The 17,683-nt window shown below is 39.8% G+C and overlaps 1 protein-coding gene and 1 long non-coding RNA gene across 16 annotated transcripts in view; one reads left to right on the forward strand and one right to left on the reverse strand.

Moving 5' to 3' along the window:
• LOC132598090 (uncharacterized) overlaps window positions 1-17,683 on the forward strand; it is a 102,387-nt gene that overhangs the window by 79,461 nt on the left and 5,243 nt on the right. The window contains exon 5 of one of the 2 annotated variants that reach the window (XR_009565794.1): window positions 12,061-13,029. The exons of the other annotated variant lie outside the window; for it this stretch is intronic. This is a non-coding gene — a long non-coding RNA (uncharacterized lncRNA). Of the gene's footprint in view, window positions 1-12,060; window positions 13,030-17,683 lie in introns of those variants that run through there. 2 annotated transcript variants of the gene reach the window in all.
• The window catches only part of FKBP5 (FKBP prolyl isomerase 5), a 102,931-nt gene continuing 94,046 nt past the window's right edge, over window positions 8,799-17,683 (reverse strand). For all 14 annotated transcript variants that reach the window (XM_030870974.3, XM_030870964.3, XM_060307737.2 and 11 more), the window contains 3 exons: window positions 14,939-15,124; window positions 12,171-12,410; window positions 8,799-11,437 (listed from right to left, as the gene is read on the reverse strand). In XM_030870974.3, the coding sequence (XP_030726834.1) occupies window positions 11,330-11,437; window positions 12,171-12,410; window positions 14,939-15,124 (534 nt within the window). In that variant the 3' untranslated portion in view covers window positions 8,799-11,329. The remainder of the gene's footprint in view (window positions 11,438-12,170; window positions 12,411-14,938; window positions 15,125-17,683) is intronic.

Below are 17,683 nucleotides of genomic sequence, written 5' to 3' on the forward strand. Positions count from 1 at the left end.
TTTCAAAGAACTAACTTATCAAAACATTGATTTTCTGTATTACTTTTCTATTCTCCATTTCATCCATATCTACTCATATCTTTATTATTTCCTTTCTTCTGCTACTTTTGCGTTTAGTTTGTTTTTTTTTCTAGTTACTTAAATTATAAAGTTAGGTTGTTGATTTGAGATCTTTCTTGGTTCTTAGTGTAAGTGTTTATAGCTAAAAAATTTCCCCTTAGGGAATTCCCTCGTGGTCCAGTGGTTAGGACTCAGCGCTTTCACTGCTGAGGGCCTGGTTCAATCCCTGGTCGGGGAACTAAGATCCCACAAGCTGTGTGGCATGACCAAAAAAAAAATAATTCCCCTTAGTACCACTTTTGCTGTGTCTCATAAGTTTTGGTATGCTGTGTTTTATTTTCATTTATCTTTAGGTATTTCTAATATCCCTTGTGATTTATTTTTTGACTCCTGTTTTTTAAAGTGTATTAATTTCCACAATTTTGTGTACTTTCCAGTTTTCTTTGTACTTGATTTCTAACTTCATCTTCACTCATCCCCCACCCTCTCCCCTCTGGCAAGCACCTTTTTATTTCTGTATCTATGATTCTGTTTCTGTTGTATTATATTTGTTCATCTGTTTTGTTTTCTAGATTCCACATGTAAATGAAACCGTGCAATATTTGCCTTTCTCTGTCTGACTTATTTCACTTGGCATAATATCTCTAGGCCCATCCATATTGTTGTAGATGGCAAGATTTCAGTCTTTTTTATGGCTGATAAAATATTCCATACACACAGACCCCACATCTTCTTTATCCAGTTATCCATTGATAGACACTTAGGTTGCTCCATATCTTGGCAGTTGTAAATAATGTTGCAATGAACATAGGGGTGCACATGTGTCTTTTTGAATTATTGTTTTTATTTTCTTTGGAAAAATACCCAGAAGTGTAATTGCTGGATTGTATGTTAGTTCTACTTTTAATTTTTTGAGGAACCTCCATACTGTTTTCCATAGTGGCTGCACTAATTTACATTCCTGCCAACAGTGCACAAGGGTTCCCTTGTCTCCACATCCTCCAGTTTGATTGTGATTATTTTGCATGTAGCTGTCCAGTTTCCCAACAGCATTTATTGAAGAAGCTCTCTTTTCCCCATTGTATATTCTTGATTCCTTTGTCATAGATTAATTGCCCTTGTAAGTGTGGGTTCATCTGGGCTCTCTATTCTGTTCCACTGATCTACGTTTTTGTGCCATTACCATACTGTTTTGATTACTGTAGTAGCTCTTTGTAGTATAGTTTAAAATCAGGGAGCATAATACCTCCAGCTCTGTTATTCTTTCTCAAGATTGTTTTGGCCACTCAGGATCTTTTGTGTTTCCATACAAATTTTAGAATTATTTATTATAGTTCTATGAAAATGCCACTGATATTTTGATAGGGATTGCATTGAATTTGTAGATTGCCTTAAGGAGTATCGTCACTTTAACAATATTAATCCTTCCAGTCCATTAGCACAATATATCTTTTCCTTTAAAAATTTTTTTTAAACTTTTTTTTTTTTTTGCGGTACGCGGGCCTCTTCCGTTGCGGAGCACAGGCTCCGGACGCGCAGGATCAGCGACCATGGCTCACGGGCCCAGCCGCTCCACGGCATGTGGGATCCTCCTGGATCGGGGCACGAACCCGTGTCCCCTGCATCGGCAGGCAGACTCTCAACCACTGCGCCACCAGGGAAGCCCTTTTAAACTTTTTATTTTATATTGGAGCATAGTTGATTAACAGTGTTGTGGTAGTTTCAGGTGTACAGCAAAGTGTTTCAGTTATACATGTATCTATTCTTTTTCAAATTCTTTTCCCATTTAAGTTGTTACATAATATTGAGCAGAGTTGCCTGTGTAATACAGTAGGTACTTGTTGGTTATCCATTTTAAATAAAGCAGTGTGTACATGTCAATCCCAAACTCCCTAACTCTCCCTTCCCCCCTCTCTTCCCCCCAGTAACCATAAGTTCCTTCTCTAAGTTTGTGAGTCTGTTTCTGTTTTGTATCATTTCTTTTTAGATTCTGCATATAAGTGATATCATGTAGTATTTCTCTTTCTCTGTCTGACTTACTTCACTCAGTAGGACAGTCTCTAGGTCCATCATGTTGCTGCAAATGGCATTATTTCATTCTTTTAATGGCTGAGTAACATTCCATTATATATATGTACCACATCTTCTTTATCCGTTCCTCTGTCAATGGACATTTAGGTTGCTTCCGTTTCTTGGCTATTGTAAACAGTGCTGCAGTGAACATTGGGGTGCATATATCCTTTTTTACCATGTTTTTCTCCAGATATATGCCTAGGAGTGGGATTTCAGGATCATATTGTAGCTCTGTTTTTAGTTTTTTAAGGAACCTCCATACTGTTCTCCATAGTGGCTGTACCAATTTACATTTCCACCAACAGTGTAGGAGGGCTCCCTTCTCTCCACACCCTCTCCAGCATTTATGGTTTATGTATTTTTTGATGATAGCCTTTTTAAAAAATTTATGTATGTATTTATTTATATATGTATTTTTGTCTGCATTGGGTCTTTGTTGCTGCATGCGGGCTTTTCTCTAGTTGCGGCGAGTGGGGGCTACTCTTCGTTGCGGTGCGCAGGCTTCTCATTGCGGTGGCTTCTCTTGTTGCAGAGCACGGGCTCGAGGTGTGTGGGCTTCAGTAGTTGCAGCACGCAGGCTCAGTAGTTGTGGTGCATGGGCCTAGTTTCTCCATGGCATGTGGGATCTTCCCTTACCAGGGCTCATACCTGTGCCCCTGCATTGGCAGGCAGATTCTTAACCACTGTACCACCAGGGAAGTCCTGATGATAGCCATTTTGACTGGTGTGAGGTGATATCTCATTGTAGTTTTGATTTGCATTTCTCTAATAATTAGTGATATTGAACATCTTTTCACGTGTCTCTTGGCCATCTCTATGTCTTCTTTGAAGAAATGTCTATATAGGTCTTCTGTCCATTTTTTGATTGGGTTGTTTGTTTTGATGATATTAAGCCACATGTGCTGTTTGTAAATTTTGGAGACTAATCCCTTGTTGGTCACACCATTTGCAAATATTTTCTCCCATTCTCTTGGTTGTCTTTTCATTTTGTTTGTGGTTTCCTTTGCTGTGCAAAAACTTTTAAGTTTAACTAGGTCCTATTTGTTTATTTTTGTTTTTATTTCCATTACTCTAGGAGACAGATCAAAAAAGATATTGCTGCAATTTATGTCAGAGAGTGTTCTGCCTATGGTTTTCTCTAAGAGTTTTATAGTATCCAGTCTCACATTTAGTTTTTTAATCCACTTTGAGCTTATTTTTGTGTATGGTGTTAAAGAATGTTCTAATTTCATTTTTTTTTTACATGTAGCTGTCCAGTTTTCCCAGCACCATTTATTGAAGAGACTTTCCACCATTGTATAGTCTTGACTCCTTTGTTGTAGATTAATTGATCATAGGTGCATGGGTTTATTTCTGGGCTTTCTATCCTGTTCTGTTGATCTATATTTCTGTTTTTGTGTCAGCATCATACTGTTTTGATGACTATAGCTTTGTAGTATAGTCTGAAGCTAGGGAGCCTGATTCCTCCAGCTTTGTTTTTCGTTCTCAAGATTGCTTTGGCTATTCAGGGTCTTTTGTGTCTCCATACAAATTTTAAGATGTTTTTGTCCTAATTCTGTGAAAAATGCCATTGGTAATTTGATAGGGTTTGTATTGAATCTGTAGATTGCCATGGGGTAGTATAGTCATTTTCACAATATTGATTCTTCCAATCCAAGATCATGGTATATCTTTCCATCTGTTTGTGTTGTCTTCAATTTCTTTCATCAGCATCTTATACTTTTCAGAGTATAGGTCTTTTGTCTCCTTAGGAAGGTTTATTCCTTGGTATTTTATTATTTTTAATGCTATGGTAAATGGGATTCTTTCTTGAATTTCTCTTTCTGATCTTTCGTTGTTAGTGTATAGAAATGCAACAGATTTCTGCATATTAATTTTGTAACCTGCAACTTTACCAAATTCATTGATGAGCTCTAGTAGTTTTCTGGTAGTGTCTTCAGGATTTCCTATGTGTAGTATCATGTCATCTGCAGTCAGTTTAACTTCTTCTTTTCCAATTTGAATTCCTTTTATTTCTTTTTCTTCTCTGGTTGCCATAGCTAGGACTTCCAAAACTATGTTGAATAAAAGTGGCGAGAGCGGACATCCTTGTCTTTTTCCTGATCTTAGGAGAAATGCTTTCAGCTTTTCACCATTGAGTATTATGTTAGCTGTCGGTTTGTCGTATATGGCCTTTATGATGTTGAGGTAGGTTCCCTCTCCACTTTCTGGAGAGTTTTTATCATAAATGAGTATTGAATTTTGTCAAAAGCTTTTTCTGCATCTATTGAGATGATCATATGGTTTTTATTCTTCAATTTGTTGATGTGGTGTATCACACTGATTGATTTGTGGATATTGGAAAATCCTTGCATCCCTGGGATAAATCCCATTTGATCATGGTGTATGATCCTTTAAATGAATTGTTGAATTTGGCTTGCTAATATATATGTATTTTTATAAATTTATTTTATTTATTTATTTATTTTGGCTGCGTTGGGTCTTCGTTGCTACGCGTGGGCTTTCTCTAGTTGTGGTGAGCGGGAGCTACTGTTCATTGCAGTGTGCGGGCTTCTCATTGCAGTGGCTTCTCTTGTTGCAGAGCACAGGCTCTAGGCACATGGGCTTCAGTAGCTGTGGCACGTGGGCTCAGTAGTTGTGGCACACGGGCCCTAGAACACAGGCTTAGTAGTTGTGGCACATGGGCTTAGTTGCTCCACAGCATGTGGGATCTTCCTGGACCAGGGCTTGAACTCGTGTCCCCTGCATTGGCAGGCAGATTCTTAACCACTGAACCACCAGGGAAACCCCATCTTTGTCTTTTTGAAAGTATGATTATAATGTGTCTTGGTTTGGGTCTCTTTGAATTAATCTTACTTGAAATTTGTTGAGCTTCTTGGATGTTTACATTTGTGTGTTTCACTAAACTTAGGAACTTTTCAGCCATTATGTCTTCTAATATTTTCTCTGCCCCTTTCTCTCCTTCTTCTGGAGTCTCATGATGTCCACTTGATGGTGTCCCACAGGTCTGTTAGGCTCTGTTCACTTTTTTTAATCTTTTTCCTTTTTGTTCTTCAGTCTCAATAATTTCACTGTCATATCCTAATGTTCATTAGTTTTTTCTTTTGCCTGCTCATATCTGCCTTTGAATATGCCCAGTGAATTTTTCATTGCAGTTATTGTGCTTTTCAGCTCCAGAATATTTTTGGTTTCTCTTTAGGTTTTTTAAATCTCTGATAGTTCCATTTTGTTTACACATTGTTTACTTGACTTTCTTCATATCTACCTTTAGTTCTTTGAGTATCTTTAAGACAGTTGTTTAAAAATTTTGGTAGTACATCTGTCATGAGGTCTTTTTCAGGGAAAGATTCTATTGAATTATTTTTTCCTTTGAGTGGGCCATACTTTCCTGTTTCTTTGTATGTCTTGTGATTTTTTTGTTGAACACTGGCATGTGAATCTAATAATGTGGCATCAACTCTGGAAATCAGATTCTCCCTCATCCCAAGGGTTTTCTGAGTTTTTTTAATTTGTTATTTTTGTTTTTTGTTGTAGGCTGTCTCTGTGCTGAATATTGGTCTGAGGTGTAAAGTTAACATCTTCTCAGGTCTTTTCTGAGGCTTTCCCTGAACATATATCGTCACTTTCTAATTTTCCCCATATAGGCAGTTGTTTTTGAATGTCCTAGTCTTTAATGTTTGGCTCCTGAAAGAGGAAAATGCAAAAAGTGAAGGCGGGGGGAGGGCAAAAGGCCACTGGTCCTTTAAATTCCCCTGGAAGTCACTTGAGCCAGAGATGGAGGGGCTTAAAATGATGGGGGAGCGGGGGAGATGAGACAGTGGCTTCCTGCCTCTTTGCACTTCAGTAATCAAGCAGCAATCCTACTGAGAGGACAGATGCTTAATATTCAGGGGACAGAATCCTTTTTGCCCACCCTAGCTCCCACAAGCTGTGCCAGAAAACCTGCAGAGCTGCCTGCCATGTGGCTGATGGTGGTGGATGGGTAGCTGCTATTGTACTAGCCGAAATTGACTAAAATTGCCTACAATATACCATCCATGCCTGGAAGTTGCAAGGTTTCAACAGACTCCAGAATTCCAAAATAGTTAGATCAGACAGATTCTGCCAGTGTAGTTGTTGTCTAGGTGGGAGAGAGATTCCTGGTGCTTCCTATTCTTCCATCTCCCCAGAATCCTCCTCCACTTCACATATGATCTGTTGGGCTGATGAACTCTGAGTTAATAGTGGAAATAGATTTAAGATCAGTGTGGCCTGAAGACCACAGATCCATTTTGCAGTTATATCCCCTGCCCCAAGTCAAGTTGTTGCTGGTTCCCAATACATCAAGGACCAAAATCAGGTTGCCGGCATTGCTAGAAAAACCATGTGGTTCTGGCCTCCACATCTCAAGGCAAGTAACAGGAATGAAGGGCCACTGAAATAGAGATGTGAGGCTGCCTTATGAGAAAGGGAGGAAGCCAATTTATTGAGCATCTACTAAGTACTAGTTTGGGCATAGTGTACTAAATGCTGAGATGGTGATGAGTAAAGGAATGCATGAGTTCCTTGATCCCTCAGTGGGGGGTCATATGAGTTTATTGTTTTGGCTGGTGTCACCTTTAGGAAGACTTTGGTATCTGTAAAGGGCAAGGGTATGTGTGTGGGTTCACGTTTTTACACTGAAAAGATCAGAAGTTCTGTGTGGAAATGTGGTTGTAAGCAGACATCAAATCAGTTAGAGTAACTAGAATTAGCCATTGCCTCCCCCAATACTAGTCATTAGCTACTTATTCTGCCCACCTTATCTCCTCAGTCAGAAGCTTTTAAGGAGATAATTTCTTGCTGTAGGCAGTATGATTTGGCTTTAAAGTTATTTTATGAAAGCATATTATCCAAAGTAGACACAGGCCAGGAATATATTTAATGCCTCAAGAGAGGCTTAGACACTTGGGGGTATTTATGATGTGTCAACTAAGCCAGGTTTGAAATACATCTCCCAGAATTCCTTCCTTGTATAGTTTTAGGTTGGTAAGGACCACATGATCTTTTGTGAGATCCCAAAGGTAGAAACAGTGTAGCAGCCACATTCTTCTTATATCTGGAAATTCAGTGTAAAGAGGGTTTAAGTGTCTGGCACATAGTAAGAATTCAAATAGTAATGACCAGTAAGCCTGTGGCTGCAGGACAGCTTTTTCTATGCACTGTTCTTAGCAACTGGTACCTACCCTACCCTTGTCAATGCCTGGCAGATTACTGAAGATTTCACTACTTGCCCTTGGTTATGTTGAAAAGGTCTGGTCCCTCCAAACATGGGTACTGAAGTGTTTGCTGAAAATGAGCAGGCTGCAGAGGAAAACCTCTTGCCTTTTCTTTTCTGGCTCCAACCAGATTCCACGGTGGTGGGTGGTGAGGATCTAATATCTGGTTTGTTTTTTCTTTCCTCTAAACATTGAAATTCCTTAACTCAACCCAGAGCATGCTTTAAAAAGCAAAACATCCCTACCCTTTACATACTGGTTAATTCCCTGCATTTACTCCAAAGTAGACTATGAGGCCTATGGCTCTGTTGCCATTTCAGTTCCACCAAATGCTTGGGGATTTTAAGGAGCTATCAACATCTTATGCCATATGCCAAAAGAATCATGCTTTAGACTAGAAAAAGACTTATTTTGAAATTACAGAAGGGCATCAGGTGACCTGGATGACCACTTCACCCTTCTGGGTCCTCCTCATATCCTTGATTCTTCAGGCTCCTCAGGGAATCCCTGCTATATGGACTATGTTCCAGTCATCCCATCTGTAGGTAGCAGTTAGCTCCAACAGGTGCTGTCAGAGGTCTTCTTGGGAGCTACATTCAGTGATGTCCCCTTTCTTGCAATGTATCATGAAGGTCGTACATGTAGATTATGTTGAGATGAATTATATAAATAGCAGGGTCAAAATTATTGTGCCTTGTCTGTATAGTTTCCCTATCTCCCAAAGAAATGTCAGACAAGTAGGAGAGAAAAATCTGAAAGGAAGCACTGAGAGTTCCTTTCACGTACACTTTTGTCAGTCGTTGCTATTCAAACACGTAAGTAGCCAGTTGATGGAAATATACAGCTAGTTTGGGGAACTGTTTTTGGATTTTGATGAATCAGCTCAAATTAATGCTCTTTGTCACTAATGTTGGTGACAGTCCCTTGGAATACATTCTGATGCACCATGCTAAAAGAGGAGTCGAAGTGATGCCTTAAAGGCCAAATAACTATGGAGAAAACTCTTCACTGATATTCCTCATGCTTTGGAGCAGGTGCAGGCTGCCTCGAATTACCCAGATCACAAATTTATAGTTAGGAAACTCTCTTCTTATCTTCAAGATCCCTAGCTAATCATTATTTGTTTAGAAAAAAACGTGCAAATAAAGGGAATTATTCCATTACCACATAATTTAGCAGCAAAGGGGGAAGAGTATAATTCAAATCCCAAGATGAAGCAGGGAATTCAAAGGGAATAAAAGGTGGCCAGAGCCTGTGTTAACCTGCCTGTAGGCCTTGGTGGTGCTATTGGGGTCGTAGTGCCCCCAGCCCCACAGCCCCCGTCTTTTGCACTGTGAATCAGAATTAACAAGCTACTTGAGGAAATACATGCTTAACGCAGAACATTGCCTGACATATGCTTACTTATATTTTACATATTTATTAAAGGGCACAATTAAACCTTTTCATTTCCCCAAATGAACCTACCTTACACTCAGTTAAAATGGCAGAATATCCACTGGTTAATGAAAAAACAAAATCTTCTTGTTTTTACAAAGATGCATAATTCCACTGCCTTTAGCCCAATGTTGATCTCAAGTTGTGCGTTAGAGCAAGGGGCAGGAGAATATTGTCTCTTGCCAAGTTTCTGAGGTCTCATTTCCTCAACTTGTCCCCCACCACAGTTTTTCAACCAAAACAACCTTTCTTGAAGACTATTTGAGCAAAACCAAGAATAATGAGAAATCACATCATCTGTTTTTCTTAATTTATTTAAGGAACACCATAAAAGTGCATCTGAATACTTTTTTTTAAAAAACCAATTTGTTTTTAATTCACCGTATGCTGCCTCACCACTCCAAATGCAGTCTAAGAGATGGTTCAAAGACATCTGCTGACTTCTAGACAAATTGTTTAAAATTATTGAATTTGATACAAGAATATGTGAAGTTTCTTTCTCTTGAGTGGTGATGGGCACCTCATAATCATTTGCTCCAAACCACTTGCCCAGCCTTCCCCTCTCTCTCCTCGCCTGTTCACATGACTCATAACAGACGAGACAGTGGGCTAAGATAATAATCTAATTTTTGGAACAGTTTTTGCTTGTTACCTGCAAAAATCTAACTGGACTTTTTAGGATCTAATTTTAACCTTAGCCTCACTGGAGTCATGCTCTAGTCAACAGAGCTACAAATACTAAACAGTTCAGTGGGTAAGCAAAATCAACTTTTGCTTTTATATTCCCTAGGTGAGATTTCTTTAAAAAAAGAAATAACTCATGAAAAAAGACTAATGTGTAAATGAGAAATTAAAAGGATTTTAGTTATCATTAAGGGAGAAACAATTCCATTTGTTCCATGGAGACAAAAACTGATATAAAAGGAAATGACTTTAGGTTTTAACATGGGACCTAACCTAACAATAAGTGTTTTGTTAAAACCACTATAAAAATAAAAATTAATCTAAAATACAATTGCCAGTGTTCTTTAGGATTTAAAAAAGTGAGATGTTCCAGGTTGAAGCAAATATTTTCTTGGGTTGCCAAATGCATTCCCATGAGTGTTTCTTATTTCTTAGGCTGTGGGACCAGAAAGCCATGCTTAATCTCGCTTACCCGTAAGGACTAAAATTCAACTACATGTACATATTTAAGACTTGCCCTAATTCAATGCCCAAGTACTGGAGATTTTAGGCTAGATGTACCTGCATGGGAAGCTGTTTTCAACTCTTTTTCACAACTCACACCAGAACAAAGCAGCTATCAGCGCAGGAAAAGAAAGCTACTATATGTCAAACCTGAAAGGAAAATGCTTAACGTAGAAGAGCGATGACTTTTTTCAACCCCACAGATTTTGTTTTTAAAAATTAAGCTACTTAATAGTAAAAAGTCAAAAAATTTTTTTAACATGATAGAGGAGAGAGTAAATAAACTTCCATAAATCAGTATACATGTGTTTATGAGACAGCAATTTTAAAAAGACAACAAAAAGGCTGCATGGATCCTGGACAGATATGTAAATAAACTCACTCACTCCAGATATTATAAGAAGCAGCCTGAAATTCTTGATAGCAAGGGTTAGAATGGAAGTAAGAAACTGAATGGTAGCAACGCGAGCAGGCAGTACTGGATTCAACATTCTTTCCTAAAAGGATAGAGGAGGGAAGAAAAAGCACAATTCTGATAGTTCTATTCACATTTCAGCATCTCAGAACTTCATCCAAAACAGGGAAAGCTAATCCAGAAATTCCCTCTGCTCATTAGCATTGAGTATTTCAGGAATGACAGGGCTCCTCCTCCGGGGGGACAGGCTGGCGGGGCAGAAGCCTGCTCTCACAAGGAGGCTGCTTTACTAAGGAGGGGGTCTGGGAGGCAGCCAAGTCAGCAAGCGAGAGGCCTCTGAGATTCTGGCTTCCAGGTCGGTGATGCTGCTGGGGATCTGAGGGGGGACCCGGCCCCTCTCCTTTGGGTTCTGTTGGTTAAAAATGCAACAGCATGCATTCACAGCACTTCAGTCATTTGAAAAACAAAACCTCCCCCAACTCTCCCCTGCCCAACTGTAGGAAAGAAGAAACTCATTAAGCATTTATTTCTAGGTTTCTGCAGTGCTATTAAAGTTCAGTCAAATGGAAAACCTAACAGCCAGCCCCCAATTGTTAGGATGATCTCAAGAGACCCTGAACTGGATATTGCAAGTTGACATAAACTGAAATGCGCTGGACTTAAGCTGTTGGCTCAATCTCTCCACACCAACAGTCACTGCTTTGTTCCACCTGGAGTGGTCCCATGCCACCCCCTCGATGAGAGCTCTGGGCAGCAGCAGGGTGGTGGTTTTTTGGGAAGCTACTGGTTTTGCCATTTGCTTCCAGAATCACATAGACTATAACAAACTTTACATTAAACACTGTTTAGTCCTGAGTTGGGTGAAAGCCCATGGAGGAGGGGCCGAGTTCCTTAGGACTCTTCCCTCCTTGGCGTGGTGTCATACATGGCCTTCGGCTTTCTCCTCTTCCATCGACTGACTTGCTGTTTCTTTTTCATTGGTGACCCCTTCTAAAGTCTTCTTGCCCATTGCTTTACTGGCCTCTTCCTGTGGAAGAAGTAAATCAAGAGGATTAGAGGAAAAAAGAAATGAAATGTCCAATTACTTCCTGGCTCCTCCAGACTGTCAGGTCGAACACAAGAGGGCATTACCGTGACTTTATTTAGATTGTGCAGCTGTGTGTCATGGCTCTGCTGCCATAGTTAGAGTGAGGGCTTTCACTTTTCTTTCGTTAAAGTGACAAGCTTGCCACAGGGACAGCTGTTTAACAGTCAAGTCCACATGACAAGGGGGTTTGAGCCGGACGGTCAGCGCAGGACCAGAATACAACTTTGCTGCAGGCGAGGCTGACTGCTCCTATCCCATTCGCTAGGTTGGCTCCCGAGCCTCAAAGTAAAGGGCATGATGGCGGGGCTTCCCCATCAGAGCCCATTTCCCAGGAAAATCGAAGTCTCAACAAGCAAGTGTTGTTTGTTTTTTTTTAAAAAATAATAAAAGCCTTAGTACATTTCTAGGGAATTAATTTCCCTCTTCTCTTGCATGCACATGCCAGGGCCTCACAACTATGTGCCTTTGGGGAACAGAACAGTGGAACAGCTCTACTCTATTTCTGGATGCAAACCAGCCTCAATCAGATCTGAAATCATTTTCCCTATTCTTGTGCCTCTTAGGTTGTCTTCCTGTGCCCGTGTCCTATGCTGAACCTTCTTAGAACAAAAGTCAAAGGGGCAAGGTCAGTCAGTTCATGATCTACCTGAAGGCAAGTGGGTTCTGCACATACCTTTGCATCCTGCTCTGCAAACTTCTTGAACATGTTGGCATATATCCTGCGGTCCCGCTCATTGTGCTCCTTAGCCTTTTTCTGGCACATGGAGATCTGCAGTCTCGCGGCCTTATTCTGGGGGTTTACTTCCAGCACTTTCTCAAAGTCGCCCTTGGCTGACTCAAACTCATTCATGAGCAGCTGGGCTTCACCCCTCCTGTACAAGCCCTTCTCATTGGCACTGTCCAGTCCAAGGGCCTAGGGACAGATGGTCTATGTTTTAGAAAGGATGCATGTACCTTGTGGGAATTTGGAGAGAAAGGTCTCTGGCCAAGGGAACTGGAAAAGGCATATTGAAAAGATCAGGCTCAAGGTAGTTATATACTACTGATCAAAATATCCAAATTAATTTCTATATTTAATGCAATTTCTATAAAGGTTCCCAGGGGACTTGGGAGGAGGACTTTTGAAAAGTTCATATAAAGTCCAGTGGAAGAAGTAAATGACTAAGAATGGCAGAGAAAATTCTGGAAACACAAAAATAATGAGGGGACTTGACCCACCAGAGAAAAAGATATACTATTCAACTATTGAAACTATTAAAACTACTATTAAAACAGTGGTAAGTACTCCACAGACAAAGAGGTCAGTGGAAGAGAACAAGGCATTCAGAAACAGACTCATGTGTATGTATACAAAAAGATTTAATAATCACAAAGATGGTAATGTAAATCGTGTAGGGAAAGGATTAACTTCCCAATAAATGGGGCCAAGGCAGTGACTATCCATGTAGAAAATAAGTTAGATTCTTACCTCGTATCATAAACACACAAATTCTAGACCAACTAGATGCAAAAGACCCCCCCCATAAAATATAATAGGGTTATTTATTTATTTTTTTTAAAGTAAACCTAGTTGGAGTAGGTTTTTTTTGGTGATACGTGGGCCTCTCACTGTTGTGGCCTCTCCCGTTGCGGAGCACAGGCTCCAGACGCGCAGGCTCAGCAGCCATGGCTCACGGGCCCAGCCGCTCCGCGGCATGTGGGATCTTCCCGGACCGGGGCACGAACCCGTGTCCCTTGCATCGGCAGGCGGACTCTCAACCACTGCACCACCAGGGAAGCCCTGGAGTACGTTTTTAAAGTACTGAACAAGGTTATTTTTATTATTGTAGGATGGGGAAGACTTTTCTAAAAAGAGAGATTTTACTATGAAATATTAAAACTCTTTTCAGAAAAAGATACCATCATCAAAGACAAGCAAGTGAGAACAAGGTCCCTACTGTCAGACAAAGGGTTAACAGTGATAATGTGAGGCTACCTCAATCAATAAAAAAACAAATAATCTGGTGGAAAGATGTGAACAAGTAATTCACAGAAGAAACACAAATGGCTAACAAGTCATGAAAAGATGTGCAACTTCATTGGTATCCAAGAAATAAAAATAAGAATTTTTTGTTACCAATACTACTGAGAAAGGAAACCACTGATAATATTCAATAATATATGAAGCATTAAAATTTAAATATATTAAAATAACATCTTTTGACCCAGTATTTCCACTCCTAGGAATTTTATCATAGAGAAATAATTCCACACATATGCAGAGAAACACTACATAATTTATAATATCAAAAACCTGGAAATCTACCAAAACGGATTGGTTAAATAAATTATGATAGATGCATACAATTGATACTATATAGACTTTAAAAAGAATGAAGAAGAGTTATATGATGAACTGATAGATGCAGAAAGATGTCCTTGTTTTATACATCTATACATTCTCATTAAAAAATATACATGTTACTATGTATGGAAAAACAAAAGGAAGGTGTGTGGGAAATGAATGATTGTGGTCTTGGGACAGGGTCAATGGGAATTTTATGAATGGACTCAGTTTCTTGTATGTTTCTGTAATGTCTGAATTTTGAATGACTTTATACTACTTCTATAATAAAGAGGCACAAAGTTTAAAAATGTAATTAATAATAACATTCTTTTCTCAGGCAAAAATTTAGTATAACATGATAGGGAACACATCCACAAAACTCAAAATCTTAAATCTCAAAAATAATCTTACAAAGAAGGTATGAAATAGCTGCGTGTTATTCCTCTTTCCTTTGTCTATCTTTAAGATATATCCAGTTACTAGCTTTTTCCCATAGTATAATATACACTGCTCACTCTGAGACCAAATACCCAACACAACAGCATCAGCTAGTGCAGAAAAGAACAGAATCGTACACATGACACTGTTACTGGTCTTTTGGTACTTAGGTGCTGCTTATTAACATGTTAACGATAGAGATGTAATAAGGGATGCTGATGCTCTGTGGGTCTTGCAAATTATTTATGTATATTCCTAGTCAGTGAATAAATATGATTATAATAAAAAGTGACTGTATATATCCCTGCATGAGCAGCCACAGTCTGTTCTTAAAATCCTAAAAGGCTTCAGTTAAATGTTCTTATTAAATTGTGTAATCTGGTACCAAATACCATCGACTTAAGGTCATGGATAAAAATTGCTTCATTTTATCAAAACTTTTACTCATAATGTATTATTATAAATATTCTAGGCATTAGGAAAGTATGACTGTAGTAAAAAAAAAAAAATCTTTCTGAACTTCCCACTTCTTACTGAGAAACAAATAATCCCAAACAAAACAAAGCAAAATGAAAAATCCAAAGCTTGGCTGAGAGGAAGCAGACGACGACTGAGTACGAGGATGGAGAAAAAAGATCCGGACTATCTAACATTCATCCCACACGAAGACACTTTACCTTGTCACAGCATTCCACGGCTTTGGTGTATTCTCTAAGCTTCAGGTAGCACATGGCCAGGTTCAGGAAGGCAGCGAGCAGAAATGATTCAGAAGCTTTCGATTCCTTTTCTGATAAGCCATATTCCATCTCTAACCAGGACACTATCTTCCCATACTGAATCACCGCCTGCATGTACTTGCCTCCCTAACACAGAAAAGCCAGTAATTACTTGCTGTACAGGCTCTGGAGCGGGTACAAAGGATGCGTAAGCTCAGCCCTCCCTGAGAAAAGCAAATCCGCAAAAGGAGACAACCACCTCGTACCAACCAAGGTATCTGATCATTTCCTTCTGTTCTCAGGAGGTGGCGCTCAAGGCAGCTTTCCCCCTTCCTTCTCAAGTTCCAGTGACCTCTGAGCTGGTGCAGGGCCCGGCACCGTAATGCTCTTGTCCAGCATTTACCATCTCACCCTTTTCAGAGGGGGCAGTTCTTTCAGCAGGTGGGCATCAAGGCTTTTGGGTTACATTCTTTGGTGCTAAAATTTACCAGACTTTCAAAGGGCTGGTGAGTAGCTGTAGACTATCTCACTAGTTTACTTGAAGGGAAGTTACTTTTCCCTTTTCTCCTCCTGACGATCAGCACTGCACAGCACACACTATATTTTGGCAAGTGCTAGTCCCAAACCCAGCGAATCTTATCTAAACCAGGGGCTGGCAAACATTTCCTGTAAAGGGGCAGATAATATTTTAGGCTTTGCAGACCAAACAGTCTCTGTTGCAACTCTGTCCTTGGCAGTACAAAAGCAGCTACAGACAATATATAAATAAAGGGGCGTGGCTGCGTCCCAGTAGACCCTTACCTACAAAAACAGGCTGTGGTCTGCTAACCTCTGATTTATAGACAATGGGAATATACATAGTTGAAGAGCAGCCATCCAACATAAATAACTATAAAACATAAATCACACAGGTGTTAGTCACCTAACTACATGAGAAAGCTCTTTCTCTTAACCATATTTTTGCTCTCTTACCCGATTAGAATTCTAAAAATTGTGAATAAAAATTGTGTAATTAATTCACATGAATTATATCTGCTCTATACAAGAAATAATGGGCTGAAACAATGTGTTTACTGCCATTTTAGGATGAATGAGAGGAGTGATAGCTGGTAAGTACACAAATAAGATGGGGGTACAGGTGAGGGGTCTCCTCTGCAGGAGGTGACCATAAGCTCGAAAACATGACACATCCCGCCAGATGGCAGAATTGCAGCCAGATCTCTTAGGACATTCAATTCAATGTCTGACCAATGAACAGTGTTGAGATCATGTCACTAGAATTTACCACAGTCAAAGCAGGGCATACACATCAGTGTAGAGTTATGTCTCCCCATGCACTCCAAACGTCACCCAATGACTAAGAAGAGAAAAATCACAGACTAAGTCTACAAGAATGTTCCCGTTATAAAGGAATTCAGGTGGTTGGCATAAAAATGAGCCGCATCTGTAGAAAGGAAGCCCCGATGTCGATTTTTGGTGATAAGGATGGGGTAGACCAGTTCCAAGGAGAGGGGCTGGGTCTGAAAGTACAGATCTTCCTCAGCTTACAACGGGGTTACCTCCCAACACACCCCGGGTGAGCTGAAATGCATTTACTACCCCTCACCTACTAAACAGTATAACTTAGCCTGGCCTACCTTAAGTGTGATCAGAACGCTGGCATTAGCCTACAGTTAGGCAAAATCATCTAACACAAAGCCTGTTTTATAATAAAGTGTTGAATATCTCATGTAATTTACTGAATACTGTCCTGAAAGTGAGAAACAGAATGGTTGTGTGGGTCCAGAATGGCTGTATCGGTTATTTGCCTCCGTGCTTGCAGGGCCGGGAGCTGTGCTCACTGCTGCTGATTATATCGCCAGCCCAGGAAAAGTCAAACCCCAAATTCAAAGTGTGGTTTCTACTGAATGTGTATTGCTTTCACACCACTGTAAGTCGGGGGTTGTCTGTACTTACAGTTTGTCCTAGCCTTAGGCCCACTACTCAAGATTAAAGTCCTCACCAGTTTCAGGGTTGGGCATTTTCTGTCATTGTCTTTTCTCTTGCTGGACTGTGAGCTCTTTGGGACAGGAAGCATGTCCTATCCCTTTTGGAATATCCAGGGTTTAACATAAGGAGGCCTTTAATGAAGGTGTGCTAAGTAAACATTAAGGTAAAAGGAATATAACTATGGAATCAAAAGTTTTTCAATCACTGGGAGCAAAATGGAGGCGTAGGTGAAAATAAAAGGTGTCACTTCATTTAGATTAGGTAAGGCATTTTCCCTGTTACGCTTAGTTTCTTCTTCCTCTCTCTCCTCCTCCATCTTTAGTGTTCCAATTACCTTTCTGACTAATATATTGTCATAGAGAAAGAAAAGAAGAGTCAGGGAGGACAAAGATCCAGACTCTATCACTTCAGTAGGTTCTGACTATCAGAATGGTAGAGGCTATGGTTTCTAAAAAAAAAACCCCAAAGTATTAGACTTCATAATACATAAATGTTCCTTACCTTTATAGAGCACTCTAATTTTTTGATAGCCTTTTCTTATATAGTATATATAATTCTACTTATATCTCAACTTCTAATGAACAAAGACCTCTGTGTTATTTCTGCTTCTGATGTACTAAAACAGGAGTTCTCAACTAGGGTGATTCTGCCCCCAGGGGACATCTGGCAAAGTTTAGAGACGTTTTTTGTTGTCACAGCTGGAGAATATGTGTGTAC

The sequence above is a fragment of the Globicephala melas genome, chromosome 11 (genome assembly GCF_963455315.2).
Source record: "Globicephala melas chromosome 11, mGloMel1.2, whole genome shotgun sequence".
Lineage (NCBI taxonomy): Eukaryota > Metazoa > Chordata > Mammalia > Artiodactyla > Delphinidae > Globicephala > Globicephala melas.